This window comes from Balaenoptera borealis (genome assembly GCF_965194805.1).
Source record: "Balaenoptera borealis genome assembly, chromosome: 17".
NCBI lineage: Eukaryota > Metazoa > Chordata > Mammalia > Artiodactyla > Balaenopteridae > Balaenoptera > Balaenoptera borealis.
Window position 1 is genome coordinate 15,871,151 of NC_138876.1, and position 13,412 is coordinate 15,884,562.

The following is a 13,412-nucleotide window of genomic DNA, read 5'->3' on the forward strand; positions in this document are numbered from 1 at the left end:
TTATTCCCTGTCCTCCCCTTAATGCATCCTACCCTCCAGATACATGAACTAAGCGCCGCTCCCCCGGTAACAGTCCACGACTCCCTTCCCCCAGGCGTGCTCGTTACTCGGCTCCATCTGCATCACCTTCTCCTCCGCTCTCCGCACATCTATCACTCAAGCTCCGGCTCAGATGCTTTCTTCCCCATGAGCCCATCTTTGATCTTCTCCCACCCCTGCCAGAAGTAGTCTCCGCCGTATCCAAAATCTGTTTCTCTCTTGACGTCTTCTATGCTGTATTACTGTTTTGTTGGAAATATGTACTCCCTATTTTTTTGTGGGAAACCATGCTATTAAAATACAGATACGAAGATGAGAAAGATAGGTCCTTACCCTCAAGGAGTTCCTAGAGAAGCGAGTGGGAAACACAAGTCAACTGCTGCAGACCAACGAGATGATGAGGTAATTCAGCGGAGGTGGGAGAGCACGCAGGCAAAGGCACCTGAAGCGGGGCCACCTGGCTCAGCCTCAGCCCCACCACCAGCCAGCTTCCTCCTCTATAGGACGGAGATCACTGCGGTGTTTACCTCACAGTATTACTCACAGTATTACTGAGAGAATTAATGAGACTACTATGTAAATAATCAGCCTTATAAAAAGCCAACCAAGGTGTGGGGGGGTGGGTGTGGGCGGGGAGGAAAAGGCAGGCAACTGCTAAGGAGCGTTTCACTGAGGAAAGGCTGCCGTCACTGCCTCTTGCCTGAAGGGGAGAGCTTCCCAGAAGGAGGACACAACTTGTGGAAAGGCACAAACAGGGACTTCCCTGGCGGTCCAGCGTTTAAGACCCCACACTTCCACTGCAGGGAGCGTGTGCTCATCCCCTGGTCGGGGAACTAAGACCAGGGAACGAGGTGCAACCCAAAAAAAAAAGAGAGAGAGGAAAAAGCATAAACAAGGAATATCCTTCTGGTTAGCTCGGGTCCATATTCCTACTTAACAGATGGTTGGTGAACTCGAGAGGGAAAGCAGGTCTCAACTAGGAGTCACCTTCACGGCAGAGATGGGGAACCAAGGAATGCAGATTCCAGCAATAGCCTCACTCTCTGAGTTGGGTACAGAGCTTGTCCAAATGCCTGGAAAAGACCCAGTGGGGCTAGAGGCAGGGATGTCCACTTAGAGAGTGATCTGTTCCTTCAGGGATCATGCCTCTACCCACTTAGGGAAGCCTACCCATTCCCTGCAACAGAACAGCAGTGAGACCCAGATCAATCTGCCAGAGACTTACTCCACATAGAAAATCTGTGGGGACACTTCCTGAAACAAGGTTCCCCACCCTGAGCCGCCATGAGCTGCTGTGTAAAGGGGGACAGGTCCTTTCCCTGCGAGTTTCCTGAAGACAGGAAGCAAGACTGTGACTCAAAATCAGCTGAGCACTTCAGCAATGGGCATGATTGCTAGGGCAGATGGACAGTACGCAACTGGGGTTATTGTAGCTCTGCTAACAATAATAGCTAACTCTTCTAGAGCACTGGTACCAGATACCAGGACAATGCTTCAAATGCATTATCTCACCAAAGCCTCCAGTGACCAGAGGAAGACACCGAAGAAAGAGCGTAAACAACCTGTCCAGCTCACACAGCCCACCAATGTGAGGACTGGGGTTTAACCCCAATGTGTCCGACTCAGCCTGCACTCCTAACCCAACACTGCTGGATTTGGGCTTCAATGTTAGAGCAGCGGATCCCCTGCTGGTGAAGGAAGCAAGAGCATGAGGCCAAGGATTTCAGTCTATTTTGAGCGTGGCATATAAGAGGCACTCAATAAATATATGTTAAGTAAGTGAATGAAGCCAATTCAAATGATATCTTATTCTAAATAAGCATCAGAAACCCGATGTTTGTTGCATTATCATGAATGGAGTTTTACTTTATCTTCATGTTTCTTAGCATAAACAATTCCATTCTTCAGGGGACCAGTTTAAGGTGACATATGGATGTGTACCGGAAAGGACCCAGCCCTGACAATGATCAGCTAAATGACCCTGAGCTAGTCACTTTGCCTTTCTTGGCTTGTTTCTTCACCTGAAAAATGAAGGGGTTGGAGCAGATCCATGTTTTCCAAATGCCAGTCATATTCACTCAGAAGTTTACTAAGAACACTAACTCCTGAACCTCTAGATCGACTAGATCAAAAACCTTTATTTTTTTTTTCTTTTTTCTTTTTTTTTCTGCCATGTCGCACATCTTGCAGGATCTTAGCTCCCCGACCAGGGATTGAACCCAGGCCCCTGCCAGTGAAAGCCCTGAGTCCTAACCACTGGACTGCCAAGGAATTCCCAGAAATCTGTATTTTTAACAGTCTCTGGATAATTCTACTGTGCAGCTGGACTAGATACTGCTCAAGTTCCTTCCAGTGCTAAATAGACAAGAGTCTAGATAACAAATATATCTGCTACATCAGCCATTTAAAATCATTCCTATAATAATTTCAAAATTAAAAGAAAACATGCCCATAAGTGCTTCTACCTTAGACCAAATAACATCTATCGTCAGGAAGTCAAATTATTAATAATTATCATAGTCTTTCTCTACTGCCCCATCATTTCTGCTCTACCAAAACATAAAGACCACTCATGGATTACAAGTACTATTGCATCAGAAGCTGTCTGTGTTGACCATCTTACCCAGATCACAGGTCCATCTCCAGGTCTTGCCTGCTGTTTCCAGATAGGTATCTACAAAATACAATAACTCTCCTAAGCCACAACTTCAGTTAAACCACTACTAAATTCTTTAAAGCAATACATACATGAAAAATAAAATATTTCTAGGCAACCAACAATCAAGGTGAAAGAATGAATGGATAAGAAGAAATCCAAATCCTTCCAAGTGTCCTTAACAATGAAGGAGCAATAATTAATTACAAGATGTTTTCTGGAGAGTAGAAAGAGACCTAAACTAGGAATTTGAATTCCTGGCAGGTTCAAATCTTGCTTTCCCACTTAATTATTCATGGGACCTCCCTGAGTCTCTATTTCCTCATCTATAAAACAGAGACAGCTGTCTGGACCTTGTCTACTTCACAGGGTTTCCACTGGGATCAAACAAGATGATGCTCGCAAAAGTGCTTTACAAAATATTAAGGGCTTACTTTTCTTAATACTTCATAGAAGTTTACTACAGTTCCATTAAAACTCCAGAAACAAAGAAACCTTTACTTCAAACCTGAGAATATGTGCCTCTAACTTAATTTAAAAATTAAGTTTAATTTAAAATGCTCTAACTTAATACCTAAAGAAAGTAGATTTTATTTGCATAAACATACCATCACATATTTCCTTATCTGCAAGTAAGGGACTAAGCTCTACTAACTCAACCATGTCCTGGTAGGAAAAAAATCTCATTCAAAAACAAACTTTAAAATGTTGCTGTGTTTTATAAAGCACATTTTAGAACAGTGCTAAACCCATGGTCTATTTAGCTTCTAATGTAATCTTAAATTTCCACAATCACTCCCCAACTTACCATCTTCCTCTCATTAGATATGAAGACAGCATAACACTCTTCTAAAGGATACTGGTCGTGGTTTTTGATGTATTCACAGAGCTTCCAAATATTTTCTTCACTGAAATAAAGTAATTGTTTAATCAATATAATTAAGCAAGAACGCTCTATGTCTTTCAAATTTGAACAAAAGACTGATAATGACATTTAAAAAAATTGGTAGAGACCTGAAACACCATCTCATCCAACAACTGGCTAACAGTTGAACCTTCTCAAAAACATCCCCAGCAAGGGACTTTGCTGGTGGCACAGTGGTTAAGAATCCGCCGGCCAATGCAGGGGACACGGGTTTGATCCCTGGTCTGGAAAGATTCCCACGTGCCGCGGAGCAGCGAAGCCTGTGTGCCACAACTACTGAGCCTGCGCTCTAGAGCCTGCAAGCCACAACTTCTGAGCCCACACGCCTACAGCCCATGGTCCGCAACAAGAGAAGCCACAGCACTGAGGAGCCCGTGCACCGCCACGAAGAGTAGCCCCCCGCTCGCCGCAACTAGAGAAAGCCCGCGCGCAGCAACGAACACCCAACGCAGCCAAACATAAATTAAAAATTAAAAATTAAAAAGCTTTAAAAAAATAAATCCCCAGCAAGCTGTTACCAACCTAAACTGCGCATGGACCCCTCTGCAGACGCAGAGCTCGTTACCTCTGTCAGCAGTACTAGGGTATGGAGGCATTTAATAAACTACTCAAATGCTATGGCAATATTCCATAAGCTTTGAGTCCAGGGACTTGAGATACAGCTGGAACTCCAACTCAGCCACTCACAAGGTAAGAAGTTTTGGACATCTTGACCTCCCTGTGTGTCTGCTTTTCTCCTCTGTAAAATGGGTATAATCACATCATAAACACTCAAGAAATCTTAGTTAACATTGGTTTCCTGCTCCCCTTTGGAATGGGGCAGGATGGGTATTTTGTAGGAGGACTCCTGACTGGAAAGTATCGGGACAGCGATGTGATATGTCCAGGAATTCTTTTGGAGGGAGCCCCTTGTGAGTGGTATTCCCTGAGCCTCTCCGGTAAGGAAGAGGTCCTGACTTTTAGAAAGTTCTTCCTCATACTGAACTGAAATCCACCTTCCTTATACTTCTGCCCCAGATGAATCTCTTCTATATGAGAGGCCTTCAGCTATCTGAAGCAGTGGTAGAGCCCTCCAAGTAAAGCAGTGTCCAGTGCATCAAACCAAGCCACACTGGTAGCCACACTCCAGCATGGGCAAGCCCAGTCACTCCTGGCAGTATTCACAGCCCAGGCTTTGGGGTCCTGTCTTCTTCTAATGAGTCACACAGCACCTCCGCTCAAAATGAGCTACACCAACACCCTGCTCACACAACTGACTCGATTTGTCAAAACCTAATTTCCAGCCACCTACACCATGCTACCCGAAAATGAGGCAAGACACAAACGGCACTGAGGACTGGCGCCTTTCTGTGGAAAGACACACTTTCCCTTCAGTCTTGCTCTCGTCCACCTGTCTCAACGCTCCATACAACTAGGCTTAAAGTACCGAAGTTGAAGAAACATGAATTGTGGACACATTCCATTTCTCTCAAACAGGAAGGGTCAAAAAATGTTTTTCCGTGTGTTCTTTGTTACCCCCTAGAAGCTCACAGCCCCAAGTTCATGAGCTGATTTGGTTGCTTCCCTCTGCCTTGGTTCCCTGTGAGTTTTGATGTCTTAGTGACTTAGTGCATAGAAGCTTCCTCCATATTTTGAAGCAGGTCCCTAAAACACTGTCTGCATGTTCAAAATAACTGAGGACTTGTAGATATGAAGATACACAGGGCCCAGTTTGTAGCAGCAGGTACAAAGGGAAAGAAGAGCAGCTGGAGAGAGAGAGAACGTGTTTTGTACATAACGTCAAACAAATACTTGTGAACATGCCTTACACACATCCTGTAAGTGTCGAAATAAAAAGCATTCTAAAATAAAAAAAAAAAAAAAAAAGTACCGAAGTTGAGCGTCTGTATTTTTCTATGATTTTGTTTTTCCCTAAAACACCTAAGAAGCCTTAACAGAAAAAAATGGTGGTAGAGGTACCAACAGGAGATTGCTACTAATTCTACAGGATGTGTAGCACGGAGTAACAAAATTTTACTGTTTCAATGTGACATGTAACACGTAGTAGCTAAAATTTTTTTAATCTGGATGTTCTCAGACCAAGTTTTGAGAAAACATTTGTCTGCCCATCCTATAGACATTTTGGAGAGTTGACCACAAAGAGCCTGTGATGTACAAAGCACTGTGCTAAGTGCCTGGAGGATGTAATGATAAATTAGAGCTCACAGACGTTCAGAGGAGCCCTACAGATCCATAAATAAGTAAGCGTCATAAAGGCCATAGAAGATGCATAGAGCAAACACAGAGGAGGGAGTCATTAATTCTGAGGGATACAGGACGATGGAGGAGGTATAGGTCAGTGGGTGCTCCCTGATGTTCCCCTTCCCCCTCCCAAGAATGGGCACAGAGTTAATCCAAAAAGTTCCTGAATGCATATGTACCACAAGCACTAGTGGTAGGCTGAACACACATGTAGCCTGGACATACTCTGCTATCACTTTTCAAGTATGTGCGAATGTTACACAGAGAAAAAGCAAAATTAAACATGAGTTACTGAATTTGCAATCCCTTTTTCTGGATTTTTTTTTGCAAGAGTACAATCAATATTATGGAGGAGGATCTCGAGACTTTCGATGCTAATAAAAATAAGAGGGCCTTATCCTTGGAAATGCTGGGAGTCACTGTTGGAATAGAAAGTGCCCTGGATCGGGTGTGAGTCCTGGAACTCATTTAACTGGTTTAAAAAAAAAAAAAAAAAAAGTGGGTGATAATAATGCCCCAGGCTGTCAGTTGATTATTTGGGTAGCAGAAATGCTGACAAAGCAGTATTAGGGCTGGGATTCTGCAAGGGTTAACGGTGATGGGCTGAGGTCACAGAAGCATGCAGAAGGGGAGAATCCCTAGCACACAGCAAGTGCTCAACAAATGTTTGAAAAAATCCAGAACAATTACAACAGAATCAAAAATGCTTTGCAAACTGCACAGAGCCACACAAACATTGGCTTCCACTATTATCATTAAGTTGGGTCTTAAAAGATAAGTAACATCTGACAGAGGCTAACAGTAGTAGAGGAGAGGCATTTATTTCAAGTTAGAAGCATCTGCAGGAGCAAACGTAGAAAGGTGCACCTACCTGATGTGTTCAGACAGGGTAGAGCGCTGGTTCTCCATGAGAGGCGATTTTGCCCCCCAGGGGACATCTGGCAATGTCTGGTGACATTTTGGATTGTGATAGACTGGGCGAGGGTGGTATGGGCATCTAGTGGGTAGAGCCTGCCATACACAGGACAGGCCCCCAAACAAAGAATTTCCATGCTCAAAATGTCAACAGAGGCAAGGCTGAGAAACCCTCGGGTAGAGCAGAGACGGCAGGTTCACAATGAGGTCAAAGGAACAGGTGGTGACCAGATCTTCAGATGGCTTGCTACACTCAGATGACAGACTTTATTGTCTAGGCCTGAGTTCCTTGAAACGTGATTGATGGACCAAACTCAGACTCCTCTACCGTGCTGCTCACATATCCAGACTCTCTGGGGTAGGACCCTAAATCTGCATGTTTTACAAGCTCCAGGTGATTCTCTGGCACGTTCATATTTAGAATGGCTTTGAGCAGTGTGAAGCCAGCTGAAGTTAAAGACCTAATGGGCTAGTGGAGAGCTGGGCAGAGATGCTTGTTAGGAAGGACTGAAACAGGCCCCAACGGCCAGCTGAGGAGGGTCTGGCCCATGGCTGAAGGAACTATAAGGAGACGTTCTATTAAAGAGACATTCACCTCCTCCTATTCTTCCACGGGACTGCTCCACTCGAATCGTGGAGGCCTCCTTGTCGTTCCTAGAATACTCTCGCACGCTTCCTTCTGAGAGCCTCTGCACCTGCTGTTCCCCCTGCCTGGCATGATCTCCTGCCAATACCCACAAAGCTCCCGCCCTCTCTTTTTTCAGCTCTCTGTTCAAATGTCATTTTATAAATAATATCTTTTGTGGTTTCTGGAATACAAAAGAATTTCTTAGGGATCTTTTTTTAATTAACATCTTTATTGGAGTACTAAATAAATAAATAAATAAAATCTTTAAATATCCTAATAATATAGTGAGTCATCATCCCTTACCTTGTTCTATGTTTCTCATAGCACTTAACACTCCCAAACATGGTTAAACTTGGTTTTGTCTGCTTTCCCCCAACCAAAATGTAAGAAGTACGAGATCTTACCAGGGAACATGTCTATTTTCTTCACTGCTGTATCTCTAGTGCCTAGAATCATGCATCACACGCTCCAATAAACATTTACTGAATGAATGAATAAAACAATCAATGGATGTTAGGGACAAGAACTAACAGGACTGAGGTGAGAGACAGGGCAGAAGTAAAGTGCAGAAGAAGCATGGTCCCACCATTGCAGAGGTTCCAGGTTCAGCACCACCACTGGCTAGATGTGTGACCTTGGGCAAACAACAGGCCTCTCTGTGGCTCAGTCTTTTCGTGAGGAGAATGATAACAAAAGGCCTATCTCCTAAGCATGGATGGAAGTACTCGGCACTAGGCTTGACATGCAGTCAGAGCTGAACAAATGGGGAGCTCTTCATAGCAGCGGTTTGGTGACCATCTGAAGGAGGGAAAGGTAGTTTTAGAGGGCCCTAAGGTTTTTTGTGCAGGGACTGGAAAGAAGTCATTATTCAAGCAAGGGAAAGGTAGGTGGGAGAGTGAAAAGGACCAAGATAAGAGTGGTGATTCAGCCACAGAGGTGGCCTAGGACAGGGGTACAGTGTGTGGACTCCAGAGCCAAACTCTGCGTGTAAATCCCCATTCCTTCACTCACAAGCTATGTGGCTTTAGGCAAATTACTTGCATCCCTCTGTGCTCCAATGTACTCACCTTTAAAATGGGGACAACAGTACCGACCTCCTCGTGTAACTGTGGGGCTCACATGACTTCGTTTACATAAACGTCTCAGAACAATGCTTGGCATACATCAAGTGCTACGTGTAAATGTAATCACTATTATAATGACGACAAGGCGGTTCAGATCCTGGTTTCTGGTACAAAAGGACCTGACGGGCTGCTATTAGCTGGGTGATCTTGGGAATGTTACTGTAAGATCTTTGCGCTTTCATTCTCTTCCAAAATTAAGATGACCTTCACATCAGTGTGAAACCACGCAGGCTTCAGCAGAATAATTTCCAAAGGTTCTCTGCGGTCCACCCTCCACCTCCAACTCCCCTTCCTGGCCGCCCAAGCCTTGAGATCTGCTGACAAACGTCCAAGCGAAAGGAGCCGGGGAGAAGTAACGCACCACCGACCCTACCACTCTGGCGAATACCCACTCACCCACCCAAACGCCCACACTCGACTCAAGGAACAAGGGCTGCAACTCCCGCTCCCTCCTCCCCTCAAACCGGAAAACTCGCCAGCCAAGGCCCCAAGCGCCCCCGGGGAGGGGCCGGGAAGAGGCGGGGCCCGGCTGCGACGCCGCGGTCGAGCGGGCCAGGGAGATGCCGGGAGCCGGCCCCGCGCCCCCTCACCAGTAGCAGCTGTTGTAGACACAGGCGTCCCGCGGGGGGCTGGCCGGCTGGTAGTGGGCGGCTGCGGCGGCGGAGACGTCCCCTTCCATGGTGGGCCTCGGCACAGGCCTGAGGCGGACCGATTGGACCAGCCCCGCGGGCGGGCTTCAGCGAAGGCGTCGGCGCACTACGCGCAACGAGGGTTCGGGGGACGGAGTGGGCGGAGCTCGAGGCCGCTGGTGGCGTCCCCAGGTGGTGGGGCCTAGGGCAGGGTAGGCGGAGCCTGGGCGAGCAGGCGCGCAGGATCCCCGCGCACGGAGTTTGAGGCGCGCGTTGCAGATTCCGGAAGGGTGGAGCCGAGGCGGGGGGGCGGGGGTGGTGGTGGTCAGTGGGCGGACGCGAGCTGCCCTGGGTTGGTGGGGCAAGTCCTGTTGGGCGGAGCCTGGGCGGGGCGAGCGACGCAAAGTCCCGGCGTGCGAAGCTTGGAACGAGGTGGGCGGAGCTCGAGGCGCGCAGTGCTGGTCCCGTGAGGGTGGAGCCAGGGCGACGTAGGCGGATCCGGGGTTGGGTGAAGGCGTGAGTTCACAGTGGGCGGAGCCCAGGGCGAGGAGGACAGCGTGGTCCCTGGTGGGCGAAGCCCCGCCAGTTGGGTGGGGCCAGGGGCGGGGCGGAGCGGCACGTGGTCCTAGAGCGGCTGCGGCGCCAGGCTTGGTGGAGGTTTTGGGAACAGCGGGGTTGTAGTCAGCGTGGGGGAAAAGGGGGTCACCGGCTGGCCGCTTGAGAGAGGAGTCAGGGGAGGGCTTGGAGTTGGTAAACGGTGCTTCGTGAGTCTCCGAGGAGTCTGAGACCCTGTAACCTGTTGCCGGCTGTGGCAGATGAGACTCGGAAGACTCCACGTGTGCAAATAAAATAAGAGGACCTCTGTGTGAAAAACAAAGGTTTAGTTTGAGTCTGGAGTTGGGGGGGGGGAGCGGAGAGGATGATGGGGGGAGGTTAATTCCAAATATATTGGCTCAGAAAGGTATAAGTAAGAACAGTTTTGAAAGGGTCCTCATGATATCCTTTTTGTGTTAATCATATATTTGTTTATTTGCTGGCAGTCTGGAAGGAAAGACACCAGATTGTCAAACGTTTATCGCTACGTGCGCCACAGTTCCTGAGCCTGCGCTCTAGAGCCCATGAGCGCGCCTAGATCCTGCGCTTTGCAGCAAGACAAGCCACTGCAATGAGAAGCCCGCGCACCACAACTAGAGAAAACCCGTGTCCTGCGACGAAGACCCAACCCAGCCAAAAAGAAAAAACTTTTTAAAAAAAAGTGTTTATCTCTGGTTAATGAGTGGTATGGAGGACTATCACTTTAGACTTATATCCTTCTGAATGTTTAAATTTGCAAGTGACATATATAGCTGATCAGGGTATTTCCCATTATAAAAACTTAAATTGTTAGATTATTTTATTGGTTTTTAGATTCTCCCAATCTCATGAATTGTAAAGCCCAAAAGTCCTAAAGACTTTGAACATAAGTCATTGTGTCAGTGTATTGCCTCTCAGGTCCAAATACATACTTCAACATAGGCTCTGTGATAAAAAATGGAATTCCTTTAAGCATTTCTTCTTTAAAGTGAGCACGATATTAAGCCTTCTCAGTTAAGTTCGCTGGAGGAAGAAGCTTCCTTCAGTTTCTAGGACCTGACCAGAGTTAGGAGTGTGGTTAGGAGAGACCCGACCAGAGTTAGGAGTGTGGTCATGAAAATATCCAGTAGGGTCTGCTCCAGCCGCAGGCCCAGACTCTGTCCTTCTGCGACCTTGCAGCTTCAGCCTGGCAATAACCTTTATGCAGCCCTCTTGACACAGAAACCAGAGCCCCGTGAGGCCTGCAGGCAACCACCTGCCCATTGTCCTTCAGCAAGCCTTTTGGGGGGCAGGGTCACACACTGAGCAGTCCTTCTGCCCCCCCACCCCAGTATTCCACCCAGGCCTCTTGAAGGCCTTCTGTCCCTGCTGGCCCCCAGGTTCTCGTGGCTACCCACAGGGCCGGTTGGTGATTGCTCGCCTCCACCAGCTTCTCTGCTGTTTGCCTAGCAACTCCAGACTGCCTGCAGCCTAGCTAAACCAGCAAACTTCTCTGCTATCTGGTAGCCAACCCATGCGTTCTCTAACGAGATCCAGACCCCTCTCAAATTTGTCCTTGCGTACTCTCCCTCAGCCCTAGTTACCATATAGTTTCCTTTTATCTTACAGTTCGCTTTTATCGTAGTTAATTCTTGACATTCAAATTCCCTTGTTTAACCTACCATGTGGTTTCTTCTTATTGGACCCAGACTACTGCAGGACTTTGAAGCCAAACTAGGTAGGTTCTACTACTTACTATTTGTGTGACCTTGGGCAAAGTTACTTCACCTCTCTATGCCTCAATTTCTTCATCTAAAATGAAGTTAATGATAATAACACCTACCTCATAGGGTTGTTATGAGGGTTGACTAAATTCATGTATATAAAGCAGTTAGAATATGTGCTGACACGTAATAATAAATGTTAGCTAGGACTTCCCTGGTTGCACAGTGGTTAAGACTCCGCGTTCCCAATGCAGGGGGCCCGGGTTCGATCCCTGGTCAGGGAACTAGATCTCACATGCATGCTGCAACTAAGGAGCCCGCCTGCTGCAACTAAGACCCAGCACGGTCAAATAAATAATTTTTTTTAATTAAAAAAAATGTTAGCAACCACAATTTGTGGTATAATTTCACTCCATTATCTCCAATATACCGTATACTCCTGTCACTGAGTGTCTTACTACTCCTCAGACACTCTAAAACTGCAAAAGGTATACATATCTTCTATCTAATGTGTGCTCTTTCACTTTCCTTACTTGCAGCTTTTCCCAGGGAAAGTTCATTGCTGCCTTCCATTTTTGCACAGCTTTTTTTTTTTTTCTGTTTTGTCATGACTTTTTAGTCATATGTCTTCAATACTATTATCATCTTAAGTAACTCAACCTGACTCTACCTCTGCCATGAGCAGCTCCATGACACGGTCTTGTCTTGAGAGGTGAGACAAAATAATAGCTCCAGAGTCAGAGACTCTAGCTCAAATCCTTTCTCAGCTACTTCCTATCCTGTATGACCTTGGACAAGTCACCAACCTTTCTGTGTGTCAGTTTCTTTGTAAAATGAGAATAATAAAAGTCGAGTGTCTACCTAATGATGCTGTAGCGAGCATTAAATAAACTAATCTGTGCAAAAAGCATAGTGCCTGGCACAACAGAAGTACCCCATGTAGTAAACAAACACAAGAGTTTTGCAGTTATGATTATTATCATTATATTTCTCTGTGAACAGAGTATAAGCACTGTGACTGGGATAAACCCTTGTTGAATTAATGACTTTGTTTTATTAGGATACAGGTGAGGTTACTGTCACAAAGGACCTCAAAAATGTAGTGGTTTAAATGAGGTACAAATGCATTTCTCATATAACACCCTGAACATTTACATTCCAGAGCTGATGTAGTGTCTCCACAGTGTCTTGTTACCCAGGCTCCTGAGATTTGGATGGAAAGCCGTATCTAGAGTGTTGTCCTGGTCCACATATTTCAAGAATGCTCACCACCATATCTGCTATAATTGCATGCTGGCCAGCAAAATCAGGAAAAAGCAGGAGCGGAAGGTTTAAGAACAAAATCCACAAGTTGTACACGTCACTTCTGCTCACATTCCACTGCCTAAAAGATAACCACAAGGTCACACCCAGGTGCAAGGGAGATTAGGGAATGGAGGGTTTATTTTGGGCAGCCCAGCTAACATCTGAGTATGTCAAGCAGAAGGAGGGAACGAATACTGAGAGAGCCAGCAGTCTCTGCCATAATGTGCTTTCTTTATGCTTCTAAACTTTGTCTCATAAGCAGGAATTACTCTTTAAATTGGAAAAAAATAGATCATATTTTTAAAATACATACAATTTCATGGTAAAGACTATAAAAAAGGATATGGTTTCAGAGGACTAGGAGGTACATAGACCCAGATTCTGACCTACAAATCCCAGTGATCTGGATGTGGAAGAAATAAGAGATGCACTCACACAAGCCAATACCCACTGAAATCAGGATGTTAAAGGGCAGGGGTTTGGAGGAGGAACACATAACAAAGGAAAATATTAAAAAGGGCCATGGATGTGAAAGGGGAGATTCAGGAAGTCTATAGCACACAATACAGTCAGGTTTAATAGCAAAAAGGGCTTTTGTTTTTTATTGGGGGAGGGGGTATTTTATGCTCAATATTAAGAGCTAGAAGAAAAAGAAAGATAATCCCACTGCTTGA

General features: G+C 46.0%; 1 protein-coding gene across 4 annotated transcripts in view; it reads right to left on the bottom strand.

Annotated features, from left to right (window-relative positions):
* NTAQ1 (N-terminal glutamine amidase 1) overlaps positions 1 to 9,445 on the bottom strand; it is a 76,819-nt gene extending 67,374 nt beyond the window's left edge. The window contains exons 1-3 of one of the 4 annotated variants that reach the window (XR_014236262.1): positions 9,119 to 9,441; positions 3,504 to 3,603; positions 2,663 to 2,713 (exon numbers count right to left, since the gene is read on the bottom strand). Coding sequence is in view for 3 of the 4 variants with exons in the window: in XM_082363156.1 (XP_082219282.1) it covers positions 2,663 to 2,713; positions 3,504 to 3,603; positions 9,119 to 9,207 (240 nt within the window). In the remaining variant the exon portion in view is untranslated. Of the gene's footprint in view, positions 1 to 2,662; positions 2,714 to 3,503; positions 3,604 to 9,118 lie in introns of all 4 variants that reach the window. The other 3 variants (XM_082363156.1, XM_082363157.1, XM_082363158.1) reach the window with 3 other exon arrangements.
* Between the last annotated feature and the right edge of the window lie 3,967 nt (positions 9,446 to 13,412).